The sequence below is a fragment of the Neopsephotus bourkii genome, unplaced genomic scaffold (assembly GCF_033783945.1).
Source record: "Neopsephotus bourkii isolate Nb327-2 ecotype Australia unplaced genomic scaffold, CSIRO-AGI_Nbou_v1 NB_196, whole genome shotgun sequence".
Lineage (NCBI taxonomy): Eukaryota > Metazoa > Chordata > Aves > Psittaciformes > Psittacidae > Neopsephotus > Neopsephotus bourkii.
Window position 1 is genome coordinate 6,868,896 of NW_026900709.1, and position 21,717 is coordinate 6,890,612.

At 41.0% G+C, this 21,717-nt stretch overlaps 1 protein-coding gene across 5 annotated transcripts in view; it reads right to left on the reverse strand.

Annotated features, from left to right (window-relative positions):
* Window positions 1–21,717, reverse strand: part of PARD3B (par-3 family cell polarity regulator beta) — a 415,652-nt gene that overhangs the window by 16,960 nt on the left and 376,975 nt on the right. For all 5 annotated transcript variants that reach the window (XM_061378222.1, XM_061378232.1, XM_061378213.1 and 2 more), the window contains one exon: window positions 11,960–12,039. In XM_061378222.1, coding sequence (XP_061234206.1) covers window positions 11,960–12,039 — 80 coding nt within the window. The remainder of the gene's footprint in view (window positions 1–11,959; window positions 12,040–21,717) is intronic.

Sequence of the window (21,717 nt, forward strand, 5' to 3'; positions counted from 1 at the left end):
GGTTTTGCTTGCCAGATTTTGTCATGATCTACAACAGACTGTACTTCCCTTCACCTGGAAAACTATTTTTCTTCCTTAAATGAAAAAAAGTGCCAGCAACTTCACATCCGAGGACCCCCACAGGCCTGGGGGTTTACTTGATAATCTGGGCTGGGTTTTGTTCAGCCCATTCACCATCCTCCCTGGCTGGAACTGGCTACCAATTTTCAAGGTGCTGTCTCAGACTATCTAATGCACAGATCCAATCTCCTTGCAGAATTACATCTGGAGTGGAACAAAAAAGCCAGATAATTCACTTTGCATTAAAGTTAACACTCTCCTCCTCTTGCTTCCCACGTATGTTATACAGTGGACGTGCCTGCATGTTCTGCTCCGTTTTTTCAGCTGTTGCAAACGCATAAGCTATCAATTACTCTGTGCATGGAGAAAAGATGGTGACTTGAGGAACAGCTTCCAGTTTACATGACTCCTCACCTCATCATCGCTTAAACATTTAAATGAATCCTGTTGGGCAAGAAGCCTGAAACAGAGATTCCTCAGGCACTCTCTCCCCTGCCATTTCCCCCCTCATTGAATGGTTAATCAGAGCAGAATAACTCTTTAAAACTAATATTTATTCAAACAGCTGTAGGATCCCATCTGCTTGTGCACAACTAGCGGAGGCCACAGCGATACCAGACAGAAGCCAGCAGAAGGTATGAGTCCTGTCAATCTCTTTATAGCCAGATTAAGTTACGTTTGGCAGACAAAGTTTTCGAGTACAGCAGAGACCATTACCACAAAGGCGTGGTTAAGGTTTTAGCATATGCATTAGTGTATTTAATTTATCTCCAAAATAAAACTTGTTGAAAGTGTGACTCGTAGCCTATGCACTAACACCCATCACATGCCTACAAAGTTTTGCAGGCATATCCATGACATCTTTACCTGTAGCAAAGATGCTAAGTAGCTTATGCAGATTTTCCCAAATAACCATCAATAAAAGAACGGTATCACTGTGCATCTTGTGCTTTGTTTATGCCATATTTTAAAGAACTGTTCTAGTAGAAAATTTCCAATAGGTGCTAAGTGACAAGATTAGCACTAATTTACATAACTATTGAATGCTAGAACAATGCAATCTTTCCAAGCCTGAGATGAGAGTAAAGACTTTTAAGAAAGCAGGAATTATTTTTTTCTAATAGCATACGACAGTAGCTTTAGCTCCATGCTTGCTCTGAAGTTACTGGTCCATAACCGCTAGTGATCTGAACATTTGCAATTCTTCAACATCCTTGAATTACATTCATTTTGAAGTCCTACTTTTACTTCACTTATATCTGTTGTAAGATGGGATGGGCTGGAGAAGAACATATAGAGCATATATTCCTTTTTCTAGGATCTCCAAAATATGGAGAGACCGCTAACACTGGTGGGCAGAGTTCCTGGGGGGGAAAGAAGTCCTAATCGTATTTTATGAAAGTACTACCAGACTGACACAGACAGGAAAGAAATTAAGGAATATCCTTTAATAGTGATCACATTTCAGTCTAAAGCTACTGCTGATGACAGTCCGCAGGGAGACATCCATGGATTGCACCATGGATCAGGCTTGTACTAGCTTCTATTTGCAGAGTAAGGTGTTACTCAACATGGATTAACATAGCCAAAGTGTGACTTTCTAAAGTGTCACAGTTGAAAAGCAACTTAAAAGCCTTAGGTGAATTCATGGGACAGAAAGTTGGACAAAACCCTCTAGAATTTTGAATATTCTCTTGATGTGTGTTTAAGAAATTTCTGTGCAGAGAAATTAAATATGTCACCTACTTAAAAAATGGAAGCAGTTTGGCTGCCAGTTGTATGAGCTGTGTTGAAATAGCTGCTCTAGCAACTGTTTTTACTATTAAATTCTTCAGTAATTCTCTTAATCCCAAATTAGATACCTCTTTCCTTTAATCAGCGAGTTATATACAAGCTCTCTCCTCACAAGGCAGGGTTTCACCAAAGATAACAAACAACGGCAGGTCTGCTTAAAGCAGTGCCCCTCTGTTCCTACATGGCTTGCATCTCCCCCACTCTGTTTCTTATCCCTTGGTGGGTGGCACTCTGAGTGCTCACGACTCTGTCCCTGTGTGTTTGTTAAAAAACCCAGAACTATATTTGAGGTCTTAAGATTTCACAGCTTGTCATTACCCTGCAGCATGCAGACTGTCTGTCCACATACAATTCATTTCCCTACTTTATCTCCTTTCCTCTTTCCTATAACTGACTCCCTTCAAATGACTTGTTATTAGAAACTTGAAACTTGCCATTGTGATAGTGCAACTTCCTTGTTCCTTTTAACATCTTTCCTGTTTGCTTGGTTTTGTTTGTTTGTTTGTTTGTTTTCTGAGCCTGCTTTGCAAAGATTGGATGGAGACAAAGCAATAGGCTGGATTGTGAAGAACTAACTGCAGTCTGCCTCTGAGGGACTGGTGCCATCTCAAAGCTGTTGTTTGCTTACAGGAGCCTAGCTGAGCAGTGATAGAACATACAGGAGGTTCATGCACAATGCTATGAGCGCTGCAGGAAGCTCATTAAAAAAATCCTGATCCAACATGCTCAAAAACCATACATATTTACACCTGATGCTGTCGGCTTCCTGTATTTCTCCTTTGTTAGCTGTTTTTAAAGACAAATGTCTTTCAGCCACATCTCCAGACCTATTTATTAAGCGAAAGCCAAAGTCAAGAACTGCAGTGGAATTGTCTTATTTTACAATGCACTTTCTCACAGAAAGGAAAACCTATTTCCTCACCTTTGCAGCCTAGAGTTCACACTTTTTGATCAATTCTGAATTATAACCCAACATAAGCAGCAACATTTTTATTCCAAATATTCATACCTATAAAACAGCCAGCTGAGCTTCCCAGCCTGTTGGTCTCCTGAGCAGTTTCAATATCCATCTCAACAATGCAATGGATGTATTTGCATTTTGTAGCACGCATCTTATTCCCCAGGTTTCACTCAGCACATCACTCTGTTGACGCATTCTATGGGCTATATGCTTTTGGTTTTGAATTTGATCGGCTTCTTTTTAATTTGCATTCACTTATCTTTTTTCTGCAGATCCTCCATCTCAACCTAACCATTTTGTACTGACACTTCTTTCTTTCATTAATGTTTTCTTCCCTAACACTTGTTTTGTTCTTTTACTCACTGGAGGCATAACTAATGCAGCTTTTTCTTTTCTGAAGCAATGTCTCCACGACTTCATTAAATTTTATGATATTAATCCAAGCCCTTTTATTCAAAGGCAGTATTTTCCTCCATCTCCTGTATTTTTAAGCTGAATTTGGTGCCCTCAGTTTGAGTGGGATGTCCTTCTGCCTGGTTACGCACTAAAATCCATACCAGATCCACGTGTTTTTGTAAATGTGACACAAAGTATTATTTTTAGTTACTCCAGGTAGTAGCTCCTTGCAAAAGGCTGCTGTTTAGTTTCAAAATATTAACTGACTTGTAAACTATTCCATAGTTCATTAACTGCCTTTTTGCTACGGGAAGTTGACTGACTTATTAGAAATATTGACAAAACCCAATCCATCTGCCTCCCCTTACGCTCTCAAAGGATTCTTCTGGGACATTTGGCTTTTAGTGTTTTTTTCCAAGCTATGTCCCAGTTGCTGCGGACGTTTTCTTTGGACAATTTTCTTTAGGTATTCCCATGGAAATTAGAGAGGTGGCCCGCCAGCCATGAACCTTGACCTTTCTGACTTTCTAAAGTATACTTTTTCAGTGTTCAGACTTAATTTGGCTTGGATAGCAGCATCCTGTTCACTTTCAATGATATTTCTATTTTATTAGGAAGCTGGACATGTTTTACAACCACATCTCCTTCCTTTTGAATTCACTGTAGAGATTTCTGTATTTGTGATCATGTTTACAATTTTCTCTCCTCCTTTCAGGTAACTCTTCGGAAAGACACAAGGCCATGTTTTGAAACATCTACAGTACCCTGACCCTCTCTTACCTGCTCTGCTTTTAATGCCTGAGACTTTTTCTGCAGAAGGTATACATGGATTACTTATGAACTCTGCACATTTTTGGACAAATATGTTTTGACACCACACACAAAAACAACCTTCACACTTCACATATGACACTGAGGTGATATTTACACCATGGCACACTACGGCAGAGTAACTGAAACTGAAACAGAACAAGTTACAATACAGCACTTCCAGCTTTCGGCTGCACATACGTATCACCAGTCTGGTGTCCTGCTGTGGATTTGGATTCTGTCCTTCTTGAAGCACAGTGACTTCCCTGACATCTCAGAGACCCTGGGCAGTTTCCACAGCAATCACTTTAATGATCTTGCAGAGTTAAGTAAAGTTTAAGCAAATCTTAAACTGTTTGATATTGGATTTAAGCTAATCTTTTAATGAGCCCATCAGCTTGGTTCCCAAGCTTGTGCTCTAGCATGTAAGAATCATCTTTTTTCTTTGCCAGTATTTCATCTTGCCTGATTTATTGCAATCTATTTTGGAGGCCCTTGAGTAGGACCAGTATCTCCATTAAAACTGATTCTAAATTAATCTGCCTGGACTTAAACTCCAACTAAAACCATAGACATATTTTATTTAAAATGAGACCACATTGGAAGATGAAAGATAAAGACAGACAAGGCTTTTGCTGCATTTTCAATGAAATTACACCTGTCAAGATAAAAATAGTATTTTTAAAATATCCCTGAGTTACTGATACTACTTCAGATGATTAAAACAGAAGAGAAAGTTAATAATCAAGTATACCATACTGTTAGAATATTACTTACATTTCACAACTAGCATGATGAAATGAGGTGGGCCATTCATCTTTGCACCACACTTAGTTCTAATCCTATGTAAGATTCCAAATCATCAAGTCTTTTTAGTTTTGCTGTTATGTCATGGGAATATTAAAAAAAAAAAGATTTACATTGAAAATGAAAAAAGACCACTCGCAATTGGCTTACGAATCTTTCTCTTGAGCCTCTTCTCTTAAGTTTAATCAGCATGAGGAATGGGGGAAATACAGGCATCTTGTAGCTACCTGAATTACAAAGCTTTTTCTCATCACCCTGCCCTTCAGTTCTTTTCCACCACTTTGGAAGGAAAACCTGGGCATTACTGGAAATACTGTGTATTATATTATGCATCAAAAATTAATAGGTTTGTTTTGTAACTGTGTAATATATGTCCAGTAACATGGTTTCACTAACAGACTGTGACTTTGGTGATTCTGGACTGGGATGATAAATTATTTCACTGCCATTAGAGTTCTGGCAAACTCCCCCCCTCCCTTTATGTAAATATACCCGCAGATGCTGTTTTTAAGCAGGTGAGTGTATCTCCGACTTAAAACAGTGCAACAGGCAGTAGTGGCATTCCCTGTGATACCCGCAGTCTGTGTCAGCATTGCCACTCGCCACTCTCTGCCTGACATAAAGCACAATATTGTGGTAAAAAATGGACACCCCCCCCCCCCAATTTAGTAGAGCCATGTAATGAAGTCAACTGAAGAGCACCAAGATGGTTCCTGGAAGATAACTTGGCAGAACAGCAGCAGTATTATGGGGCAGAGCAACACTGTCACCATTACTGAGAACCACTGTGTCACCACATAGCATGTTTCAATGCAGAAGAGTCAACATCAAAAAACAACCAGGACATCACATTCCTCAGCAGATGGCTATAACCATGACTGCACAGCTGGGTCAGTGCCGTGAAACATACTGTTGGATGTCAAAGAGGAATGTGAATCAAATATACAAAATGAGAAAGGGAATAGATTTTTTGCAACATGGAATGGAATAAGTTAAATCAAAGGGATTTACAGCAAAAAAATTAATTGTGATTTAAACCAACAAGCAGGGAATTTTCATTTAAGTAACTGATTTTAAACCTTGCTTTTTTACCTAGTCAATTCCCATAGGTTGGGAATGTTCTGACAAGTTGATTTACAGCTAATTATAGTCTGCGCTAAAACTGTGATATCTTTTTGTTAACCAGGAGAATACACTATATACATATTTAAGTAATGTCAGTATATTAATTTCAGATTCTGCTAGACAATAGTGAATGATGACTTATTTAATAGACAATTCCTTGTGATTTGTGTCAAGTCACTTTCTGATGACATTTTGGGGATTCAATTAAATTCCAGAAATCCTGCATTTTGAAATAAAATTGGTTAGTAAAATTAAAGCACTCAAGTGCAAAAAACAGCTGATGAAACTTGCTTAGTAATTCATTCCTTCTGTTTGAGGAACCTTATCTTTTCATGAAGTAGATGTTAAAGAAACTTCGCTTTTGATACAAAGAGTTGGAAATATTTTTGACTCAACTCTGGAGGCTACCTCATAAATTGACTGCATGGGGACTGTGGCCCCTTGAGTCAATGCTTTATAGGGTAAGATGCTTTCTTGCTTTCATGCTTTATAGGGTAAGACCCAAGTGCTCAATCTGTTTAATTTATCGAAAGGGAGGTTAAGAGATAACATAAATGATCTCTGCATAGGAATACTGAAAGGGAGGCATTTTGCAGGCTTGTCTCTTAAAACCTAGCAGGAAAATATTTACCATAGTATCTAGAAACTGAAATTGGGTTATTTCAGACTTGGGGAAAAAAACCCCAACATAATCTTTTTAAAGAGCAAAATAATTAACCTCTGTAGAATGCAATGAATTCTCCACAATGTGACATTTTAATTCCAGGTTAGATGCTTTTGTAAATACATTTACGAAAGTAATGTCATAGATCAAAATTTAAATTTACTTTGATGCAGAAATGAGGCTTTTGGGGAGCTCAGGCAAGGTGATCAAAATTGCCCTTTCTGGCTTCATACCTAGAAACAGGATGTGCAGCATTTAGCTGCTGCCTTAAGCGCAAGTTGCATAGTCAACCTGAAGAGAACCTTCCAGCATGGCAAGACTATGTGCTGCCACTGTACTGCAAGGCTACTTCCTTAACACATTTGCAAATTTCCCAGTTTTAGGAGGCCTGTTACATGTAAGAAGCATATTCCTGTGAACCAATTACCAGTTTGCTCAGTGGTCTTCTCCCAGCCAAAGCAATTGATTGAGCAATTGGAACTCATCTACACAGCCTGAACTCATTTTTCCATGCTAGCAGTTGTTTTCCAATGCTCTTACTGCCTTTCCAACCCCACCCCTTTTCTTGACAAAGATGCATGTTTTTCAATAGCAGAAGGATTCCAGAGAAAGTCTGGAGCGTTAGCTTTCCCTTGGAATCAGCATTTCTTACCAGGAAGATGGCTGAGCTTTCTCATCTACACTCGTCATGTCACCAGTGTCCTGTCTCCATGTCTGACAGCCTGCTTTTGGTCACAGCCAGCTTTTCCATCAACACAGAAAAGAACGTGTCCTCGAACACGACATTTCTCCAAACAAGGCTGCCATTGGCAAGACTGTGATTTACATTAAGACAGACTTCCATAAAAGCAAGCTCAAAAACAAAACTATGAACAGAGCAGCTTCAGCATTGTATCTGTTCCATAGCTCCATCAGGAAAATATTCTGTATTACATCAAGAAAACAGGCATTAAAAATAGTTTGAAAAATACAAATTTTTTTTGTCTCTCACACCCTTGCCCTGCTCCTCTTCCCAAAAGAGGTTAAGAGATATAAGAATCAAGCCATTCTCCTAAGCAGGAAGATTTAACATTGCTTAATACTACTACTCAGCAGTACTTAGCCATAGCCCCAGGGCAACACGTAAGTATTGAGTGCAAAGAACTATATCTCTCTTGCAAAGCCTTCCATTCTGTCTTTCCCACTTAGCTGCTTTTCTGCAGACAGAGCAGCACAATGCAGTGTGAGATGACGACCTGCCACTCTCCTGCCACAGCCACTTACCATCTAATTCAGATGTTTGCTTCTCTAGACATTTCCAAACCAAGTCTACAGACTGGCTTTATTTGACTTAGAAACCTAACTACATAACTCAGCTGTTCACTCATTAGGCCAGTCACATACAAAGCCTTCCTCCAAAGGCTGCTGCCTCCTGTTTTCAGCTTTTAATTAAAAATGTAACCTTACACAGGAACAGATCCTGCACTGAGGGGCAAAAAAGGGCGTCACTGAGCTCAGTGAGACTGGGACACTGGATTTGCTGCTGCATCGACTGAAAAGGCAAGCACACTCGACACAGCTGAATCCCTCAAATACAGTTAATACAGACACATGACCTGAATCTGGCCCATAATATCTAGGCTTAAATTAGCAGCTGTGGAGAAAAACAGAAGAATACAAAACAAAAGGAAAAGGGCAAAGCAGCAACGATGTTTCAAAGCTTAGATTTTTACAACCCACAAGCAGATACGTTTGGATGCTGCTGGCAGTCTGAATTCCCTCTCATGCAGGAGGTGTGCCTTTGCACAGGAACAGGGTAGTGCTTAAGGGCACCAGACGTTCATAAAGCTGTTTGGCAGGTGATCATTCCTCTTTCTTGACCAGTGGGGAGGAAAACCAAAGCTCTCATACTCAATTTGTCCATATCCACACACTGGCATGACTCCTGCTGGCTTCCAGGTAAGCAGAACAGTTTTACTGTGTAGATCCCAGCTTCTCTTGACATAGCACAGATCCCCCCTTCCCTCCTCATTGAGTGAAACTGGTTGCAGTCTAAACACTTGCCTCTCTTTCCTTGTGTGTGCCACACCAGCGTAGCAGCAAAGATCCTGGACTCAACACAGTATTGCAGTAAGAAACTGTCTCCCAGCATCTACAACCCTCATCTGAAGACTCTCTAAATACCTCTTATTAAACTGGACTTAAATGGGCAAGTATGCAGACAGTTATATACCACGTCTATATCAAATGTGATTATATAACCCCCGTTTTCAAGAAGGGGAAAATGGAAGACCCAGGGAATTACAGACCAGTCAGTCTCACCTCTGTGCCTGGCAAACTCTTGGAGCAGATTCTCCTGGAAGGCATGCTAAGGCACATGAAAAACAACAAGGTGCTTGGTGACAGCCAGCATGGCTTCACCAAGGGGAAATCCTGCCTGACCAATTTGGTGGCCTTCTATGATGGGGCTACAGAACTGATGGACAGGGGCAGAGCAGCTGACGTTATTTACCTGGACTTGTGCCAGGTTGTATGGAGCCTTGGGCAACATGGTCTAGTGTGAGGCATCCCTGCCCATGGCAGGGGGTTGGAACTTGATGATATTAAGTTCCTTTCCAACCCGAACTATTCTATGACTCTATGATCAAGATAAGGACAGGACAGGACAAGACAAGGAGGGGAATAAACCCACAGGCAGGAAATCATGAAATAATACTAGAATGCTGGGGATAAGAAAGCAGCTCTTCGAGGAAATTATTATCTCTGTGTTTCTAACTTCCTTTCTTTTTTTTTTTTTTTTTGTAATAATGCTGCCCATTAGAGTAGTATTCATGGATCCTCCACTGAGAATAAGTTGGAAAGTGGGTAGTTTTTACCTGGATTCCTTTAATACTTCTGGGCAGTCAGCCATCAGAAGAAAAGAAATCACTCATTTCCATTAGTGGCTGGCAATGAGACTACATCCTCTTCTGGATTTAGACTTCACTGTAGCAATCTAGTCATTTGTGACTGCCAGGGCTTAATTACTGCAGCAACATGAAACTGCAAAACTTACAAACCCCAAGTATAAAAGGCAGCAGTGGATTGCTGGACTGCAGGCACACCTGAGGGTGCGCTGCCCCAAAGCTCTTCTCCTGCCAGGGAAGAAACCCTCTGGAGGCACAGCAATTCATGACCTGTGTGCAGCAGTGCAAGTGCTCGGATCAGAAAGCACACACAGCCCTGCTGAAGTGCAGGCCCACACTCTCTAGCATGATCCTCTTAGGCACTGAGAGAAACGGCACTTTTCACGCTGATCTTCAAAAGCTTATTGAATGTTTGGATGAATTCCTAAAGGGTGAGACCCAGCCAGCTAAATACTCAAACCTGTTAGAAAACCTAGAGTCGCATTTCCAGCAAGTCCCAGTTTTGGGAAGAACAGACCTATTTTAAACAAAAACCTCAAAATCCAACCAAACCTATCCCCCCTCCATGAAAACGCAAAGTGCAGAGTACCCCCTATGGTACACACACCTAGCGGACATGCCAAGGATGCAGAGCGTTTGAAAAAGAACAAGATAGAAGGAATACAGACAACACTGCTGCATAAAGCAAGGGCACATCTACATCTGCATTATTGTGCCCACTTCTGGTCATCCTCGAAAGAAATACTAGTGAAATAAAAAGTATTCTGGGTGATGGGAGTTAAGACTTCACTGGGAAATTTACATTTTATAAAGACTGAAAAAATAAGGTTGATTAGCTTTGAAGGGAAAATGAATAAAAAGAGACATGATACTGGAATATGAAAATTGCTGTAGAGAGTTACACTGGCCACCAATTGTTAATTCATTCTTGTAATTCACAAGGAAGTACTCAACAAAATTGAAATTTAAAATAGATAAAAAAAGAGTGTGCATAATTAAACTACACCTAACTAACCTGCAAAATGACTACTAAAAACATGAGAGGAGACCTGAGTACTGGAGAGCTATGGAAAAAGATGGCTACTTACCCAGGAGAGTAAGAATACTCACAGTCAGTCAGGAAATATGTACAAGACACTGCCTGAAAGCAGGCTTCTGTTAGAAAAGCCAGCTACTGCACAGGATGAATTTCCAAAACAATGGCTGACACAAATACTGTTTGAAGGCAGTAACTAAACTACAGACAGGTCGTTCAGTTTAGAAACCATGTACATTGAAAAATACCTACAAACATCCAATGATGTCTTGTGGTACAGCCTCTATATATTGGTTTCCAAAAACATCTTTGTATTTTCATCTGGAATTGGACACAGCACTACACATTTATCAATCAATCTCTCCAGTGAGACCTTTGAATGTAGATTGTGGAAAAAGAAGCAGATTCACTGATTTCCTAAATGCCAGCATTATTTCACAATGAAGAATCTCTTCTTGCTTTTAAATAGCTATTTTTGCTTTGCCTTTGCAAATTACCTTGCTTGTAGGACCAAGAAGTGGACTGGGCAACCCCCTTAAGGTCTTTCTTAGGCCTCTAATTCTAAAAGGGGAATATTTTTCTATTTTTGTTTTCCTCCCACTATATTTCCTAGCATCCTCTCGTTCGCCTTTCTGGCTTGCTACGGCTTACACTCTGCTATTAGAACTCCCACAGAAATGGGACTGAAATCTCTGAAATGCTTCCTTTTTGTTATGCCCCACTGGTTTCATACTAGAATTACTCTTCATTGAGTTGATAAGGATTAAAAATTAAAAAAAGCCCTCAGAGAATTCACTCTCATTTCCACAGTGCTCAGTTAAAGCACAGAGATGCTCTACTGGAACAAGACTGCTAGTCAGTCAGTCCTTGCAGCAGCAGTGGGACTTCAGTGGCTGTGGCTGCTGCAGTGGAGGCTTCCCACAGCAGTACTCTGTCAATGCCAGCTAAGACTGTACAATTGAAGCATAGAATGGTTAGGGTTGGAAAGGACCTTAAGATCATCTAGTTCCAACCCCCCTGCCGTGGGCAGGTACACCTCACACTAAACCATGTCACCCAAGGCTCTATCCAACCTGGCCCTGGACACTGCCAGGGATGGAACATTTAAACTCAGTCATTTATGCCCTGCTACGACCTGTTATTACTTCTGCAAAGCCAGTTTCCTCAATGTCATGTTCCCTACCTGTGGATCATGACTCTTGCTGACATATTCAATGCAAAACCTTTTAAAATACATAAATTCAAAAGTCCATATTAAGAGTAGAGTTATAAAGATGGCACTAAATCAGCAGCATAAGGTGGCAAGACAAAACTGCAAAATAATATCTCAAGCTGGAGTCAGATATAGCTGTGGGCTGAATTCCCCACCCACTGGAGGGAGGGTGAGTCAGACTGTGCGTGTGTGAGGCTCAGCGCCATACCTGGGTAAGGATGCATACTGCCTTTCCATCCCCTCGAAGTGGGGACTGTATGAGCTCCCATCTGGACCTTTTCCAGGCACCTGTGGAGAGGAGAGTAATTAGAGATGAAGATCAATTATGCAGCCCAGCTACTAACAATGCATCTCAAAATGATAAGGAGAGAACACATGATGCTGCAACATGCCAAAATTGACAACAGAAAGGCAGGGGCTCAAAGAAGATACAAATCCCGTACATAATCTTATCACTGCTAACAAGAAAGGCTTCCGTATCAAAGAGCTATTTAGAACAGGTACATTCTTCAGAGCCTTTCCCTTGCCTGTGTCCTACCTGTGAAACTCCTCCCCTGGCTGGCCTTTCCCCTAGAATTCAGTAACATGAGGATGTAATCTAATTAAGCACATCCCTTCTGATTTCTGTGGCGTAACTACTTGAATCAAAGCTTGTGTCTTAGTATCAGGTTTGCAGATTTTTCCTCTCTTCTGTGTTTTGGTCAAGTATAAAACGTGCTATAAACAGGCTTTGCTTGCATTCTTAACACACACGCAGAAACTTTCTCTAACGCCACTGCAAAGCTAAGTATCCCGCTGGGAGTTAAGTGTATTTATCATGCTCTGGTGCCATTTCAAAAGTGAAGCATTAGTGCACTCAGTCAAAATGCCAGCTCGCTGCTTGGTTTGTTTTCAAGATGGCAACTGGAGTTGGCTGGAGAGTGCAATTCTATCAGGAAGGCTCCAACTAGGGTACAAAATGGTGAACTTCAATGCTTTTAGCACACAGGAGCTCTCCCAATTTCACTCACTCAATGCCTGCTGATGGCCCAAAGTGTTAAGAGCCTTGTTAAAATGGAGCTATTAGTCTTTTCCTCCATAAATGCAGAAGGCTCTGACTGCCTTCAGTGTTTCCTACATTAGTATGTATTCCTATTCCGGTGCTGCTAGAATCAGCAGTTTTATAAGGCAATATACTAAAAGGCCATTTAAAATCCCCCTCCCCTTTTACAAATTAATAGCAGAAAGGAAGATTTAATGCCTTTTCAAACATTTTTAACAATTCATTAAAAAGAAAAGAATAAATCACACACAGCTTTCGGCAAATGCCTAGTTGTAAAAAGAGAAAACAAAAATTAACATGTTTTTAACATTCTACAGGTTAGAGTACATTCCTGTCAGTCCTGTAATTTATGAACAATATGCCATTTTCACTGAAGATATGTATAAGCTTCTACAATGGGAAGGGTTGTGCACTCAGGCATAGCCTTATCTACCTTTACATAGCATTTCTGTGTACAGTCTCTTATGGACCGATCACATAAGCCAAGGCCCAGTGCAAAGAGAGGCACTATCCCTTGAAGCTACTAAGCAAGCTTAGGAATTATTCCAGACAAACACCATTATACACTCACCACTCAACCAATACCATGCAGCATCCAAGATAATAGGTGAAAAAGATTATTCAGCACAGATCTCATGCTAACTGTCCTTTATTAGACTTAAACCAGAAAGGAGCTCTCACGGAACTGACGGCCACAAGAAATAACCACTTCCCATTTGAAATGACCCACGCTTTAGCAGTCCCTGACTTTGGACAAGCGAAAAATAACAATAATTGCCTTACATTTCAAAAAGAGGGCAGTAAGCTAAATGGATCATTCATTCATTTTTCTTTTTTTCCACCAGGAAAAGCAACATGTAGAGAGAATTTATAAAGATAGAGTCACCTAGGTGAAGAGTCACAGCCACTTCGGCTGTTCTTACACTGCTAATTTGATTAGGTTGATGATTTCCCTTAATTCGCCAGGTACACCGGTGAGAAAAGAGCCTCCAGATTTCTGCTGTTTTATGAGGAATGATGAGGGGAAAAGAAATGAACATATAATTTGGTTCGCTCAGCACAAAAGCCACGTAGCATACAGTCTACCTGCACGGCTGTAGATAGGCTGCTAATGATGTGCAGCAGCAAGATGTTTCCGAGCTAAAGGATATGCCTGCTAACTGTGCATTTGCAACCTCATGCAAGTTTCCTGGTGATGACTCTCACACCTATCGGGAGTAACAGCTGTCAGTCAATGTGCAGAAACACAAACAGATTCGGAATGGCGCCAGCACCCATCACTGATCCCAAAACTTACACCACTTACCAGAAAGTAAAAAATATTTACATCACAAGCCCTTTTTGCAGCCTGAAAACACCTCTTTTCCAATGGCTTCCTACAGACCAAATAGACGGCGATACCCCCTGCCAGGTCTGTTTGTATATATGATTTGAGAGACAGTTACCATAGAAACGCCCTGGCGGTGGATACACAATTTTGCTAATTTGGATCCATCGAGCGGCTGAGCCTCTACACCCTATATAAAACCCCAGACGCCCTGGAAAAGCATGCTCTGGCGCTGCACGGCTAATTAAAGACTCCGCCATTTCTTCTCCTTTCCCTTCTCCATCTGTCCATGCGACAGTACAAACGTATCATCACTCAGCCACCAACAAAATGGTGCCCAGAATAAAACACTACCCCAATGAAAGGAGGAATTGCGAAAATGAAAATACCTCCTTCATGCAAGTTATTTATGTTTCAGAGAGAGCCAAAGCAAAGGGTTCCTTGCTGTCTTTTACAACAAACTGAACTGAAAACCAGTGTGAGAGGTACTAATTAACAAGATCAGAATTCTCCTCCTTCCCTGAAACAGGGTGTCTGCAGCTGGCCCTCAGTCCAGGTGCAGAGGTCTTAACCACATAGCTAAGAATCACAAAATATTTAGGCGAGCACACAGTAGTCGCAATAAAAAAGGATTAAAACCTGGAAGTTCTATCAAAGCCAAATGGACACTGACCATGAGGTGACCATCAAGGTGTGGGAGCTGATGGAAGGTGTGTTACTTATGTGAGCCCATAATGGAGGTGGCTGGAAATGCTTTTCAGACCAACACCCCAGTCAGTAAAGAGAAGACAAGACAGCAGATGAAATATACTTTTCGCATATGGTAATGCACAACAGAAAGAATGATCCAAAACATGCTCCTTTATTTTTAGGGTTTAAATTAACGACATCAACTTAAATATGAGCCATCATTATGAAGAGATCATCTCAGTCTAAAGCAGCCTCAACTAACAAGCAAAACATGAATATGCAAAAATAATGGGGTAGAGATAAACACAGAAACAGCCATCATCCCATCAGTGCAATTAAAAGAGCAGCATGCTTAAACTGAGGAAAGGAAATGCTATCTTTATCAAAACCCAACAACAAACAATTCATGAAACTTAACTGTGGCAAAGTGTTGGTATGGCCAAACCATCTGTAGAATAGAAAATTAATAAACTGGACACACATATGAATCAAAACAACTAGCATCAGCCTAGAAGAAGACAGTAAAGCCTCTGACAAGTAGAAGAGAGGTAAAGCCTTGAAGAGTCAGTCATTCCCTGGAAGGGAGAGCAGGCAGAAACCTCTGTACCAGCAGGTTATTCTCCTTATTGCCCCCTTGGGAATAACAACGACTTTTCCGAAGCATATAGCAGCGGTCACAAAAGACAAACGGGCAAGACCCTGCATCCATATAAGTCAATGCCTTCGGGGTCAGGATTTTCTGTATGCCAGTAAGGCATTTTTTCAACACGGCTGGTAACAGTTTTGTTGTTCAAATCTCCTTTCCTGAAAACCAGTAATTTCCATTAGCAAATAAGATTTCTGTTACAGAAATGCATCACTTCAGAGGAAACCCTCTTACACCTCTACAGCTTTAATGAAACCCCTGCCAGTCCCCAGCGGCAGGACCAGGCTGGGGGAAGCACAGACTAAGTTGCGCACCGTGTGCTGCTCTCCAACTCCACAGCCTTCAGCAGGGGACCAATGTGACAGGTCAAAAGGCAGAGAAAAACAAGTGCAGGCTGAGCTCCCTCCTCTTCCCTGGACAAATGGAATGGAATGCACATTTGTTTCAAACCAGAAAACCACAGAAGGATTCATAGTGTTCCATTTCACATGCAGATCCCAAACACACAGAGAGGGAAAGCAACTACAAAGAAAAAGAGAACACAAAAGCTGTGCGGGTGTCAGTGCAAGCTCTGTCCCTGGCAAACACAGCAACTGCAGGGCACTTTGAGGAGTTTTCTAATACCCAGAAGTCATAAGCTATAGCAGGTATCTCTATCCTGCCAATTCTCCCTAGGAAAACCTCCCAGGACAAAAAAACCCATAAAGCAGGTGATGTGAACATGCACTTGCAGCTCAAGCCAGACCAAGTATCTTAGAGGATTCAAATATTTGCAAATAAATTATAAGGCTTAAGGAGAGCATACCTGCAGGCAGGTAGCTTGAAGTAAGTCTAAGATTTGCCTACAGGAAAATTCTGGGGCTGCAGAATTCCTTAAGAGCAGAGAAGGGATTTACTTCATCCTGAAGCTTGAGACTCCCTTGAAAACTGCAGAACAGTGCAAGAGGCTGTATTTTTTTCCCAGGAGACACTGCATTTCATTCCTCCTCACCTGCCTTATACTGCTTTCCTCCTGGAGCACTTGTTAAAAGCTAAAAGTCTAGCTGCCAGCAGGAAAGCTTCCCTTGCCCCTTTCATATGGATCAAGGTGTTTGGGGTCAGACAGCCATTGCGGTATGAACAGTAACAACTACAGTGATCTTTTTTGAAGTTTCAGCTTCATGAAGCCAGAATCAACTTTTTCTTGTGCATTCACACACGGCTCATGGTGAGAGTTACCCCACTGCAAATGGAAGCCAGCAGCAGCTCCTTGCCCTAGTACTGGAGACACACTTGGCAAGGACAGGTGTTGGAGGCAAGGCCCATGGAAGGGGTGTTGGAACTAGATTTATCTTAAGTTCCTTTGCAACCCTAACTATTCTATGATTCTATGACAGTGTGCTTTCAACCTGGGGCTCTACCTCCTCCCACAAATTCCCACCTGAGCCACTGGAGCTCCCTGCTCCAGGTCCATCCCAAGTGAAGTTGACACTGAAGACCTAAGACCATGGGTACTGCTCATAAGAAAAAGAACAATGCAGAGCCATTTCCCGGGTGGCTGTCTCAGAAAGCTGCAGTCACTGTTCCCTCTCCTGCAGCTATTTTTTTTAAAGCTGCACATAGAAAATTTCAATCATCTTTGCAGAGATCAGTTTGTTAAAAAAATTGTTTAAAGCTTCTTAACTAGCTATAGAAAAAAGCACGGCTCGGAGTCAAAAGTTTCACACTCTTGAAAAGGAATAATACAGAGTGGGTGTTGCATTCAGGCTTATTCATTTTTCACTTACAGGCTAAACATCTCTTTTGCCCTTTTAATTTCTCCTTCTAAACCTTCGTTTTCCCCACTTCTGAACAATAAGCCTCCTCCAACATTTCAATTACCATTAAGATCAGAAAGAAAGTGAGATAAGTAGCAACAGCTTAACTTCATCAAGGCTGATGATTTTAGCTATACATTTGCGGACCCAGTGCAAACCACCACTGACTTCGCTTGTGTCATGCCTGACTTAAAACTATGGGCGATCATGAAGAGCTTATGAAGATGGAAGTCCTGAGACTCCTAACTTTTTCACTGTGTCCACATCGAGAGTGACTTGAGCTTGTGCATTGTGGTTTTCTCACCATAAAAAAATGGTGTGATACTACCATTGTATTTTACATGACCGACATGCACTAAAAGACAGGAGTCAGCAGAGTGAGGCATGTGCTCTGCCATCACCCAGGTGTTTTGAAAATGCCACGCAGTTCTGATTTTTGCCTGAAAGTCTGTGTATAAACATGGCAGGCAGAGCTGCTGCATTGCTTAGTACACTTTTCAATAGTCTTGTGATCATCTGCAAAAGGACTTGATTCAGATGCTGGTTTGACCTCTGTTCTCAAAGCTCTTCTTTTGTCTGTGAGCGTTTCTAATCACATGGGTTGAGATTCAGCATGCCAAAAAGAGCCGTGGTATAACGGAATTTGCCCTTTAACCTTCAGGTCTCCCCTCTGCTGAGACACAGTTGGTTTTTGTTTTCAATTAAGTGAAAACTGGAGAAAAACTGAGAGAGGTAAAAGTGGATTTGTTCCCCACCCCAGCCTCAGCGTTTCATGCACAGGTGAAGCACCAAAATTCACCCACTTTATTTTTCTTGCATTTAAACGGTCTGCCTGGTTGTAGGCACTGCAAGTGCAATTTAAGAGCATGATTTGACTCACTAACACTTCCTTTAGCTGTTCAAACAGAGGTGGGTTATGTAATGCAGTGAACTGGATGCTCCATGTGAAATGGAGGAAGTTGATGAACGAGGTCTTCTTAATCACTTACTGCTGTGATATCCTAATTATCCCACCCTCCAAGACCTCCAGCATTTCCACAGAAAACATGTTTTCCTCCATCCAGCTTTTTAATGTTTTGCATCAAAGAGTAAAAATTAAAAATTCTACCAGTGTCCACAATTCAAAAGAATTTTCCTGATGTTTTCCTTACATACACAAAGAGGGATGTATTTTGCTTTCCTGGTTTTGCAAAGAAAGTTGAAACAGTGATTTTGCGTTATTATAACACTCATCATTTCTCCCTCTAATTTGGATGGTTTTTAATAAAGCTCCATTGATTCCACTGAAAGAAATCCCTCCTGGCAAAAGCAGAACACACATGCTGATTGCTAAATATGCAGCAATTATCATATTCAGCAGCGCACTTTAATATCTTATTTATAGATGTATCTATCTATAATTTGCTTTAATTAAGTTGCATTGATTTTAACGACAGAAGCAGTCTTCAAAGAAGAGTCTAATGTTATATGAGCCCATCAGTACTTCTTTACCATTGTTTAGATATAAGACAGCACCTTTAATACTTCTTTTTGATAACTGTAGTAGCGCTTTTCTTCGCTAAGTGGCTGCAATAGCAAACCAAGAAGATACTCTACGGGAACTCTCAAAATCACCTCCACTGCTGGAAAGAGAGCACTTTCAACTTTCCTGTTACAAACTTGCTTGTAGGACAGTTGCAAGCACAAGGAAGGAAGCAGTATCTTCCTGGCAGGTCTTGAGATACCTTTCAGTCCTGCTCCCACTCCCTTTTACAGATATCTTGGGACCGTAATTGTTAGAGGTTCTTCAATCAGGGGCTAACACCATCAAAGTTTGTTTTGGGTAATCTGGAAACTAATGTTAACTTTTGTATTTTCTTGTTAACAGAATACACAGGGAACATACTTTGGGAAGGTGGATCAACAGACAGCTACAGCTGCCTGCTCACAGCCTAATCATGACCAAGCCACCATCTCATAGACTCCTGAAGTTCTGTTTTCTGGGCTCAGCCACAGGGAATATTGAGTCTTCTTTCTGTTCAGTACATGCTCACTTTAAGCATTTTATACTAGTCTGGTTTTGAGGTTATTCCAAAGAACACTGATGTTATTATTAAGCTGTGATTAAGTTTGTCAAAAAACACCTTGAAGAACTAAAGGAAGGTATTGCACTCCTCATAGAGTCTCACAGCCTTGGTTTCTGATGGGTGCTACCACATACCTTGGCCCTGATTCAGGAAAGCACGCTAAATACTGATGAGGGTGGTTTGTTTTAATTTCAATAGCATTTGATTCCTCTTGGAGGCATTCCCAAAGCTGACATACACCTGCATCTCTCAGTGGCTGTATCTCCTTTTTGGGTGAAAATACGCAGGAAAAACATTTCTGTCTCTGTATCCTGAACACGTCTTCACACATTTGAACACAGCATTCTAGTGATGATGATCTTGGCATCTCCATCTCTGAAGTAACCCTGTAAGATATTACTGGTTCATATCAACTGAGGACCTATCTCAGAAACAACTGAGGTAGCTTTATAAAGTTACTTATGCAGATCTTAAGGTATCATTCCCTGTTAGTTTTGGGGTTTCTTTTTAAGTGAAAAATAAGTGCTGGCTTTTTCAAAAGCTGCCTTTCAGAATATATCAGCACTAATTTTATAAGAACTGTTTGTATTAAAATGCAAGGGCATGATCTCAAAGGAAAAGCACCAAAATAGCAATGCAAGTACATTTTCAGTTTCTGGTCATCATTTTTTATTCACTGATTATTGCTTAAGCGTTGATTAATAGTTATGTTCATGCTGCTAGAATGCATTTCCCTTGGGTGAGGAAAACATCCTTGTCTTAAGGAACGAAGAGACAGTAATCAAACCATCCTTCCTCTTCCCTGTAAGAAACAGACGCACACTCCAGAGTCACTGATGATCTTGGTTTTGCTGGTGAGTAGTTTTGAACACTTTCATGTAGAAAATCAGCTGTATGCAATCAGAGCACTACCTGGTTGGTCAGATTGCTAGGCAATTACATGCTCCCCTTCTGCCTGTCTCTGTCGACACATATATATACATACATACACATACATACACATATACACACACAAATGTCCATACTTACAGTCATTGTCTCTTCTCCCTGTGCAGGGAACACCAAGAACACCGATGATGGCAGTGCTCCCATACTGGAATTAAGCAGGGCTGATTATCTCAGGATTTACTTTTCCTCCTCAGTAATGCCCTACCTCTTGTTCAAGGAGGTGAAACTAATGGTTTAGATTTAGAGGGAGCGGAAAATTCTCCATAAAGGCAATAGACTGAGGGAAATACAAACACAGATGGGAACTTTAAAAGGGAAACAGGCTGTTCCCATAACAGTTTAAAAACATGGCAATTGCCTTAGCTTAGTAGAAAACAAGCTCTCAGCATTTGCTGTATCTTGCAACACTAAGAGAGAAAATAGCAAGGATGGAGGTGAAGCCAAAACTGCAAAGTGTTTTTGCACAGCCCCACAAAGATAATATTCTGCTTTCCGAACCCCAGCTCTGAGATCCCCCAATCCCTGGTGCTGGAGGACTATGGTTTACTTGTGACCGTGGCAAAATGAGATCATTTCCTGGCCTGTGTCTGTCTCTGTGGGTGGCTTCTTTTTCCATTAGTCATATAATATGTTTTGGTTAATTCTACCTCTTAATTGTCTTTAATGAGCACCAGACTTGTGACACCCTCACTTGCAAGCCTATTCTCAGCACAGAGGCAAATAGAGGTCTTTAAGCTGAGAGCAAAACTTAAAAGCAGCAAAACAAAAAACTCTGAGCACCCATCAGCACTGATTCTTTCCAACTATAAGAGGCCATTTCAATTGCTCTTCCACTGAACCAGGCCAACGTAATTAATCTCTTCCCAGCCACTAGAGAGAATAACTTGTCACTGAGCTACACTTGTGATGCAATATACAGCATACATAGCGCACACATGTGAATACATTTCTGAAGCAGATCTCCTGTAATTGTTCTACAGTACTGTGCACAATTCCTCCCCCCCGAAACCAGACCTCTGCCTTAGCCTGTTTGAAACTATGCTGCTTCTTGTTCTTCCCAGTCTTGCATTCTTCTCTTCTCACTGTAATTAGTTTACAAGACTACTTATCCAGATGATTACTGCTTTTAAATGACAGTCGTCTTTTCTTTTACTCCAGTTCATTGTTGTGTATCATTTTGTCTTGCTATCTGAATACCCAGCTTTTTCTCATTATGTTATCTCCTGATATAAGGCATTTTGAAATACTTCATGAGAGACACTGTATGAAGTAAATTGAATTGAATTTTCTCTCAAAGTCAGGGGCTTTCAGCATCTTTCTCTAGCTAAGTCAGCAGAGTTCTTGGCACCAATGCCGGGATGTAATGGCCCTGCTTTGCAGCCCAGCTATGAGTTTGTGTTCTTTTTAGGGAAAATGAAATGACACTGTCAGTACCTGGAAAGCAAACTGGG